The following is a 10,542-nucleotide window of genomic DNA, read 5'->3' as shown; positions in this document are numbered from 1 at the left end:
AAAAAAAAAAAAAAAAAAAAAAAAAAAAATATATATATATATATATATATATATATATATATATACATAGTAGTCAAACATCAAAAGATTACTGGTAATCACAAAAAAAAGACATTTAAAAAAAAAAAAATTTATTTATTTATTTGGCTGCGCCAGGCCTTAGTTGCAGCATGCAGGATCTTTTAGAGGCGGCATATGGGATCTAGTTCTCTGACCAGGGGTGGAACCTGGGCCCCCTGCATTGGGAACACAGAGCCTTAGCCACTGGACCACCAGGGAAGTCCCCAGACATCTTAAGTTAATGATTTCAGTGTCTTTCTCTGCATGGGAAGATGCAAGTCTGGGCTCACTGAAATTATTCCTTAGCTATGCAGAAACTGTGTGCTAGGCCCTGTTACCTACCTTGAGATATGTAGTGTTATTTCCCCCATTTTATTTACTGAATGTTAATGAGAGTCCCTTTTCCTTAAACTGGAGTCCCCCGGAAGGAAGGCTTGTTGACACACAGAAGGCTGGGTCCCACCCCCAGGATGATTTCTAAGTGTCTAGGTTTAGGTTATTGCCTGAGAACTTGCATTTTAAACAAATTCCCAGGTGATGCTGACATTACGGGTTTGAGATGCACTGAATTAGAGCAACATTTAATGTTAGTACACAAAGAACCCATAAATTAGACATTAGCTTAAGTTTTCCATGTGAATTAGGGTCCTCCGGAGCCTGAGAGGTAAAGGGGCCAGCTACGCCCACACAGGTACCAGGGGGTCTCATATTACAGACCTCTGAGGGCGGGCGGGACTTGGCCCCAGAGGCCTGGGGACTGTCCCTTAAGGAGGTGCAGCTCACGGTGCAGCTCGGCCAATGTCAACCAGCAAGGTCCGCTCTCCTGCCCCGCCTGCCTCCCTCCCGCCTCTCCCCCGCCGCCCACGACCAGCCTGGCCGGATGCAGGACAGAAAACACGATCTATTAGGCTGTGCCGGTGCGTCACCGGCTGGCGCTGGGCCAATGACAGCCCCGGGGAGTGTCGTTTCTTAGGGCCGAGGAGGTGGGGGCCGGAACTTCCTGCGTTTCAGGGCAGCAAGTCATTTCCCCGGGCCGGTGCGCCCCGAGCCGTGGGCCCGGGGCTGGGCCAGTACTGCTCTTCCCAGCTGGTTTTCCTAAGCGGGAGGGGAAGGACAGGGAGGCCAGGACCCTCCTCCGCGCCTTTGAACTAGTCTGAGCCCCTGGGACGCGGTGTCCGCCAGGGTCCCGCCGGGCCGCGCGCTCTCCGCGGCCCCAGCGGCGGCATCGGGCTCTGGGTGCCCTTGACCCCAGGGAGACTGAAGTGCCACCTCGCCCCGGGCAAGGCGAGGCGGTGCTAGGCTGAGCCCGCGACACCCGCCTCGGTCGCCCGCCTCTTAGGGACCCTGCGTCCACGGGCTGCGATGGCGGCGGCGGCGTTGATGGACCCGGCGAAGGTGAGTGGATGGGCTTCAGGCCCTCAGCCGCTCAGCCCCCCACACTCACGTGCCCGGCGCCGGGGTGGGCGATGCCCTACGACTTCACTTCTTTTTCATCTTTCTGCTTTTGAGTCCCGGGTCTCCAAGGGTTTGAGAGGGGAGCAGTCCCTCCTAGCCTAGGGTCCTGAATCCAGGCCAGGGATTATAGAGAGCAGTTCCCATTTCTAAACTCTAGTGGGATGAGGTGGGAAAGGGTTTCCTAGGCACGGGAACCAGCACGTGCAAATGCCTGATTGAACTGTGAGTGTTCAGAGAGCAGGTGGGCCGAAGTCAGCCCTGGAATGGCGGGGTGGGGAGCTGGGGCTCTCTACTGAGAGTGCTGGGAGCCACAGAAGGTTTAGAGCAGAGGAGGAAGATGATCTGACTTCGGTCTTGGCAGGGCCCTAGGGATGCTGAGTGGAAAATTGACTGCGGGCTGAGGGTGAAGGCGGGGAGAGCAAGGAGTAGGCTGTTGCAGTACTGCAGCCCACGTGACTAGGGCAGGTGGCTGGAGGCCGAAGGAGCGACTGGATTCTAGGTGTGTCTTTTAAGCTAGTCTGACCAGATTTTCTGATGTGGAGGCTGACAAAGAAAAGAGGTGACGTGATGGTTTTGGGTTTTAGCAGCAGGAAGGATGGATGAACCATCAACTGAGAAGGGGAAGTTGGCTGTAGGAGGAATTTTCAGTGGAAACAGAAGAAGTTAGGTTTTGGCCATGTTGAACTCTGATGTTCCAGGGACCCCTGCGTGAAGATGAAGGTTGAGCAGCCAGACGCACAGTTATGGTATTCTGGGGAGGCTTAGTTTAGGTTATGAGACACCAAATATACAAAGGGACAATTGACAGACTATATATAAAACAGAACTCTGACCCACAACCTGCAGCAATCTGTCCAGGCAACCAACCCTCTTATCTACAATAAACAACCCAGGAAGCCATCCTGCTGCAAGTTAGACTTGCAGGAAGCCAGATTGCCATCTCTAGTGACAATCCAGAAAGTTAAACAATAACTTCTGTAACAATTGGCCCCAAAAGACCAGGGCTTAATAGCTGACAACTCCTCTAATTTTTGTTCCTACTTCCAACATAGGACCAATCAGAAAAAGCCAAATATGCACCCCTAACCAATCACATAGGATGCCCTGTGCCTAGTTAGCCTGCCCACAGCTTCCCCATGCCAACAGGGCATACCTGAAGCCTTCCTTTTTTTTTCCACTTATAAAGCTTTCCCGCTCCTCTGCCTGCCTCTGAGTCTGTGCCAGAACATAAGCGGTTGACTCTCTTTCTATAGCAAACTCAGAGTAATTAGCCTTTGCTGTTCTCATTTGGTTGGTCTTTATTTTCACAGTTAGAAACATCGAGGGACTTCCCTGGAAGTCCAGTGGTTAAGGCTCCACGCTTCCACTGCAGGGGGGGCCGGGTTTGATCCCTGGTCGGGGAACTAAGATCCCACAAGCCGTGCGGTGTGGCCAGAAAAAAAAAAAAGAAAGAAAACAAAAAAAGAAACAACCAAGATGTGGCATCTGGTGTGTGGGCAAGGGTATGTCGGATTTAGGAGGGTGAAACTTCAGGTCGTGGTGGCAGTGATGTCAGGGGGAAGGGGGAGGGTGGGGCCTGAGAACTGAGAACAGGGTATCTTGCTGGCTTGTTTGGCATCATAAAGACAGATGAGGGAGAGTTAGTGTTCATGGTGAGGGGGGCTGGGTATAGGGAAATGTGGGTCTGGCAGGTGGCCAAATTTTCCTGGGGGCATAGATATGAGAAGGGGGGCTGAGGCTTCATAGTACTGGAGGTCGTTTTTCAGTGAGGCCTGGGCTGGTGCTCATTCAGCCATCTTTGTTCTCACCAGGGCTTTGTGGACCCTTGAGGGGGCCCGGGGATTTTCAGTCGGGCTGGGGAATCAACTCAGGGGCAAATGGGGCAAGATGAGAGAGCCGTTAGACCCTGGTGGGTGGGGGGTAGGAGGACCGGAGAGGTTGGCTTTTGAATGAGTGATTGATGAAGGGACAGAAGAAAAGGGCCAAGGGCATCTGATGTAGTCCTGGGTGGCTTGGATTGAAGCCAGGAATGGGCCGAGGGGGGAGGCCTTCACATCAAGGGTGGATGTTGCCCTTGGCAGTGGGAGCCACAGAAGGTCTGGGGGCAGGATGGGATCATGGCTGTATTTGCCAAGAATTCTCCGGACTGTCAGGGAGGGGGCAGCTTCCTTCTCTACCCCTCCTTTGAGTTCTTGTGGCTGGACTAATAATAAAAGTAGTATAAACAGGAGAAAAACAAATTTTAATGCACATGAAGGTCTCACAGAAATGGGACCTAAAAAGTGGCCAAAGCAGGCAGCTTTTATACTTATTAGACAAGGAAACAATACATTTGTGAGGAACTGACTGGACAAAGAAACTTAGGTTTTGGGTGCCCAGTTAGTGAAGAATCTAAACAAAGTTTGGGTTTCAGGTAGTAAATTAAAGAAGTAACAGGGTTTATTTACATAGGTTTCTTGGCCCCAATTCCCTATCTTTGGCAATAAGGGTGTTCTTTTTTTTTTTCTTTAATTAATTAATTTATTTTTGGCTGTGTTGGGTCTTCGTTGCTGTGCGCGGGCTTTCTCTAGTTGCAGCGAGTGGGGGCCACCCTTTGCCGCGGTGTGCGGGCTTCTCATTGTGGTGGCCTCTCTCGCTGCGGAGCACAGGCTCTAGGCGCGCGGGCTTAAGTAATTGTGGCACGCGGGCTCAGTAGTTGCAGCTTGCGGGCTCTAGAGCACAGGCTCAGCAGCTGTGGCACACGGGCATAGTCGCTCCACGGCATGTGGGATCCTCCCGGACCAGGGATCAAACCCGTGTCCCCTGCATTGGCAGGCGGACCCCCAACCACTGCACCACCAGGGTAGCCCAGGGTGTTCTTTTTTTTTTTTTTAATGTTTATTTATTTATTTATTTGTCTGTGCCGGGTCTTAGTTGCGGCATGCAGGATCTAGTTCCCTGACCAGGGATGGAACCCGGGCCCCCTGCATGGGGAGCGTGGAGTCCTAACCACTGGACTGCCAGGGAAGTCCAAATAAGGATGTTCTTTATGTCCAGATGCAGGGAGTGCACTTTTTACTTGAGAAATTTATTTCCTGTTTTCAGGGAGACAGAAAGGAGGGTCAGAGTGTCCCTTGCGTTGGCTGTTTCTTCAGTAACTTTAATTCAAAATAATCAATATGCCATTGAGAAACATTTAGGGGAGGCCTACCTCGGGTCTGACAGTTCCCTCCCCTGAATCATCCTCTGTGGAGAGAGAGTATGGGTTAGTGGAGTCCTACAGTTCATTGAACCATTTTCTTAGTTCTGAGAACAGATTAGTTCAGTTAAACAGTTATATCTTATTTTAGGAGGCAGTGATGCAGGAGGGCTCCCAAAGCTAGGCCTGTGGTGCAAGCAATCAGGTATTTAATAGGAGACATTTCTAGGGAATCAAAAGAAAAACAAAGGTTAATGATCGGAGCAGATTATAAACCAGTTTATAGACCAGGATGCAGTCAGTCAAGAAGATTTCTAGATGTCAGGGTTGAAGCATCTTTTGCAGTTTGAAATGTCTCTCATGTCACCAGGTGTTCAGGAAAACTTTCTGAGTGGCTCATACAGTAAAAGGCACGAGGATAGTTTAAATATGAGCCGTGGTGGCAATTTCTCTGAAGTTTATCAAGTCATTTAGCTTCAATTTGCAGGACTTCAGGAAAAGGGCAATTTTAGTTCTCAGTGATTCAACTCAATGATTCCAAACTTAGTTTTAGTTCTCAGTGATTCCAACTCAGAAGGGTGAGAAAAAATTGGAAACATTAAAGAGGTGTAGCCAGATATTGGAGGAAACTAGAATAATTCAGGATCCAGTCCAGTTTTCAGGTAAATAACAAAACCTCAATGAAAACTAGTAGCACTAGAATCATATATACAAGTGTGCATTATAGTTTCTATTGAAACATAATTTTGTTTTCTAAAATCACTCTCATTTCTACCAAAGATAGCCAAATTAAAACGAATTTGTTTGCAGAGTAAGTCTAGATTCCATAAACTCGGCCTGATTATTTATACAGGTCCAGCAAGAATAGGGCTTAGCCATATAGGTTCTTCTGAATCTGCTTTGCTGGAACTTTTCATAAGGAATTTCCAGATTGAACTCTTAGTAGCCTGTCAAGGCCAGGAAGCCACGTCAGACTTATCATCAGACTTGCCTGTAATACCTATAGAATTGGGTGAATTCCTCTCTTGAGATCCCCCAAATATCCTGAGGTTCCTGTGCCTGCCAGAAGTGACCATCCTTACTCACGTGGTAAGGCGCTGGGAACCCTGTTAGCAAGGTACCAGGATGCTTTTCCAAAGAACTTGATTGGCCCATAAAGTCAATTTTGGGAATTCCCTGGTGGTCCAGTGGTTAGGACTCCTCGCTTTCATTGCCTAGGGCATGGGTTCAGTCCCTGGTCGGGGAACTAAGATCCCGCAAGCCGCACAGCCAAAAAGAAAAAATAATAATAAATTTTAAAATAAAGGAAATCTCAGTTCCTTCAAGCTGTCTGGTCATATCTGAGTCTACATGTGTCTCTCTCAAATATGACTTTCCAGTCAAAGCCTTGGCAAGATAACCAGTGTTTCTAATCGTGTCCTATTATAAGGAGAACAGATTCTTATTGAACTTACGCAAGTAACTGTATTGCTAAGAAAATAATACTCACAGAGAGTTTCTGAATTCTGGAGAGATCAGGTGGGGGAAAAAGATAAATGTTTCATTTTTGCTTACAAAGGTTTAATTTACCAAATTGCTGTAAATCTTAAAAAAAAACTTCCTTGTATTTGGAAAACAAAAAGGTTAAAAAATCAGTAATATTTTAAACAAAAAGTCACAAAAATTACAATCATATTCATCAGTTCATTCAATCCCATGTAATTAATTCTTGTTCTGCTCTGAGTCCAGTTCTTCCATTAGTTCTGTCGACTTTGCCTGATGACTGAGGATGAGAGCAACAGTGATACTTCCATGAAGTTTGTGAGGTTTTTTTTTTTTTTTTTTTTTTTGTGGTACGTGGGCCTCTCACTGTTGTGGCCTCTCCTGTTGCAGAGCACAGGCTCTGGACGTGCAGGCTCACGGGTCCAGCCGCTCCGCGGCATGTGGGATCTTCCCAGACTGGAGCACGAACCCATGTCCCCTGCATCGGCAGGCGGACTCTCAACCACTGCGCCACCAGGGAAGCCCTGTGAGGTTTTTTTTTTTAAAGCTCATATGATTTGCCCCGTAAGGTGGATGCCTTGATCAGTGGAGATTGTGGAAGGTATACCCAAATGGAAAACACATTTTTAAAAACCATTTCTTTGCCCTTGTGAGGGCATCAGCCTTGCAGCAAGGGAGGGCTTCAATCCATCCGGAAAACATACATGTAATAATAAAAACATTCTGATAACCCATACGTAGTGGCAGTTGAATGAGGTACAGCTGCAGGTGCTCAAAGAGTCCAGAGAAAATGTCTGAGGCTTCTGGGGACAAAAATTGTTTTTCCCCAGGGTTATGGTCTTGACAGGTCAGACATTGCTGGTAGACTGTTTTTGCAATTTTACAGAAATCTTCCTGCCAATGTCTATTTAAATGCATCTTAAAGACACTATGGTGGGTGAAGGGATGCAAGAAAAAAAAAAAAATGAGGTTTGCCAGGGAGCTGGGAAGAGCCAAGTAGCCATCTTGGGTTTCCCATAGCCCTGACTGTTCGTTTAATTTACAGCTATTGTTTACCCATTTTAATTTCTCTTATTCAGAAGTAGACTGTTGCCATGGTACAAGGACATCAGAATGGCAAAATCTGGTAATAAGGGGTCAGGTTTTTTGCAGAAGCAGAATGGATTTTATCTACATGTGCCACAGTCTTTACAGATTCTGTTGCTGCTGCCTTTGCATGACAGTCAGTGCATTTCCCTGATACCTGGGTTCAATCCCTTTAGTATGAGTCTCCATTCTGATGACAGATAACATTTTATGCCAGGACATATATGACTTCAGAAATTTCACATAATTTCTGGAACACTTGGAATACATACCTATACAGACACAGCATAAAGAAGACTTAACATGACTTCTTATGTGACAACAGTTTCCATATAATTTAACATATTAAATACACCTAATTAGCTTAATATCTTTTTATAAGGAGAGAGAATAAATCTTTGAGGGTATTTCAGAGGGCCCCTGAAATATCTCACGTCTCAAAGTTAGTTCTAAGTCAAAAAGTTTTCATTTAGAATTTGATTTGGGAGAAGTTGTCAAAAATATCAAAAAATATTTGACTTAAATAGGTTGCTGTGAAGCAATGCTTCATTATCCATTTAACCAAAGTAATAATTAAAGACTTCTTAGGTAAATATAGAAGGTTATATAGTTCTGAGCAAAATTTAGGTCTTTTAATAGCGATAGGACTGGGTTTACTTACTGAATCAAAGACCTGATAAAGATATAGAACATAAGTAATTACTTTGACAAGACAGAAGATCTTTGTTTTTTTCTAGGCACATTACTTGAAAGTAAAGAAAAACCTTTCATAATCTCTTATTATCAAGAGCAGACCAATAGAAAACAAAAACAAACAACCAAAAAAACTTTGTTCTTTTAACAGAGAAAAACAAATTCCAATTTTATACCAGTTTACTTTGATATTAAAACTTAAATTCATTCTAATCTTGTTCAGTCATGACCACACATAAAATTCCTTTCCAAAGAATCCTTTATTCACAAACTTACAATTGTCCATTTTAGTTTGTCCCTTGTTTTCTTTCCCATTTAGAACTAACCAACTTTAGGACAAAATCACTTTCTTTTTCCTTAATAAAAATGTCTCGGGCTTCCCTGGTGGCGCAGTGGTTGGGAGTCCGCCTGCCGATGCAGGAGATGAGGGTTCGTGCCCCGGTCCGGGAGGATCCCACATGCCGCGGAGCAGCTGGGCCTGTGAGCCATGGCCGCTGAGCCTGCGGGTCTGGAGCCTGTGCTCCACAACGGGAGGGGCCACAGCAGTAAGAGGCCTGCGTAGCGGAAAAAAAAAAAAAAAAGTCTCCATACCTTTTCTTATCCCTTATTATATCTGCAGCTTTAACCACATATATTAATTGGAATCCTAATCCTTTGAAATTTTAATTTTTTAGTGAAAACAAAGAAGTAAACAGTTGTGAACTTTATTAACATTTTGTGGTGTGACAAACATAAATACATTTTATAATTTCTAGAAACATGCTATTTCATAGTACAATCTTTCAATAAAGCACAAGATATTTTTACTAGAGCCAAACACACTTAGTTTCTCTGTATCAAGAGGCAACAAGTAGGTATAAACTTAGACTTGTTTAGAAACTAATGTTTCAGTACTTTATCGTTTTTGGAAATGATTTAGACATCCAGTTAATTCCCATCGTTTAAGTTAACTTAGCAAAACTCTAAGGGTATAAATTACCAAACAGATTTAGGAAACTATTTAAATGGACATATCATAAAACAATTATTGTCTAAAAGTTCACCTAAAAACTCATCACATTTATATCTGTTCAATTTATTTATTTTTAACAATCAGATTACTCATGAAAATTTCATGAGACATTAAAGCAGTTAGTCATTATCTTGTTTGTTTGCTGACAAACTGCAACAGAGACAACATTAGCCCGTTTGACTAGTACATCCAGGTAGAACAAAGGTTGTTTATCTACATTACATTTAATGCTAACTCTGAAGATATACCTGTATTAATTTAACCAACAAGTAGCTTTTATTTACTAAAGATTATGAAAAACGTTTGGGTTATTTTTTATTACATATTTGAAACTTTTTATATAAAAAAGTCTTTATTTAAGCCAATTAAATAGAGCTCTTTTACAGATTAATTTTGGCAGTGCCATCCAGAGGTAACATACACATATGGACATATAGATAAACTCAGCCAGAGATCTCATATTTCTTATTTTAAAACTTTAGTCATGAATCAGGTACAATAGAAAACTCACTAGCTTATCAGTAACAGTTGGAATGAATTAGATTATTTGCTCAGCTAGCTAGTCTTTTATTATTTGTGTAGAAGACTTTTAAGATCTGTATTTGCCCTTGACAAGCAATTCTAGGGAGGCTGTGACTTACTAGAGTTTGAGCAAGAAAGTCCTTTTAACAGTGAGTGTTTGAAAAAGACTCTCTCTCTTTTTTCTTTTAATTTCCAGTTTTACTGATTGAATTAGTCCGGGCTCAGGCTCAGGCTCTGTGGGCTGTGTTTACATTCAAATACATGACAGAACTTGAAGGGACAGAGAAAGAAAATATGTTTTGGAGTATACTTGTCTATTATCGTAGGTCTTAGGGTAATTATTATTAAATGTTTTTCTTAAGTACAGGACAAGTTTGCGCCAATATCCTGATCTACTATAATATCTGCAAGCATTTTGAGAGGACTAGGTGAGACCTTGGGACGAGTAAAGTTCGATGGGCTTTGACTTGTTTCTAGAGTTGTAATTCTGGTTTTGTAGAGCTTTGTAAGACAAGCTTTGCAAGGCAGAGACAGTTGTTTCTATAAATGCTTAAATATTGGCCTCCAGCCCATTTATTTTCTGATTATTTGTAGGAGAGCCTGGGAAATTGCTGAAAAGATGGGGTGATTTTTAAGCAGGAGAATTTATGTTGGATTTTTGTTTTAAGTCTAATTTCTGGGGTTTTTTTAATCTTAATAAGGGATTCTCTAAGACTAGTCATTATACCTTTTTTTTTCTTTTTATAGAGAATTTGGTCCTCCCATAAGTACCAATATGACAGCTGTTTATTATGAGAGCTCTCAATTGTTTTTTCCTTTTAAATATAGCCAATTTAAAGGATCTATCATCTGGCCATTGACAAGTAGGATCTTATATTTTCACATAGTGACCAAAACCAATAAGTGTTTTATTATGGCTTAACCAAAGATGCAAGAGGCATCTCACAAGAAGAGTATATAGCCCTCACAAGATCCAAAAAGCCCACTCCCAGAATTAGCTAAGAAGGTTAGAACCCCTTTGTTGCTACAGGTGGTGAGAATGGTGGGTCCCATG

General features: G+C 43.5%; 1 protein-coding gene across 1 annotated transcript in view; it reads left to right on the top strand.

Annotated features, from left to right (window-relative positions):
• The first annotated feature begins 1,422 nt into the window (after window positions 1–1,422).
• The window catches only part of ZNF792 (zinc finger protein 792), a 71,020-nt gene continuing 61,900 nt past the window's right edge, over window positions 1,423–10,542 (top strand). Inside the window, exon 1 of the mRNA XM_007471094.1 lies at window positions 1,423–1,455. Within this exon, the coding sequence (XP_007471156.1) occupies window positions 1,423–1,455 (33 nt within the window). The remainder of the gene's footprint in view (window positions 1,456–10,542) is intronic.

This window comes from Lipotes vexillifer, unplaced genomic scaffold (genome assembly GCF_000442215.2).
Source record: "Lipotes vexillifer unplaced genomic scaffold, Lipotes_vexillifer_v1.1 scaffold182, whole genome shotgun sequence".
Lineage (NCBI taxonomy): Eukaryota > Metazoa > Chordata > Mammalia > Artiodactyla > Lipotidae > Lipotes > Lipotes vexillifer.
This window is presented reverse-complemented; position numbering and strand designations above follow the sequence as displayed.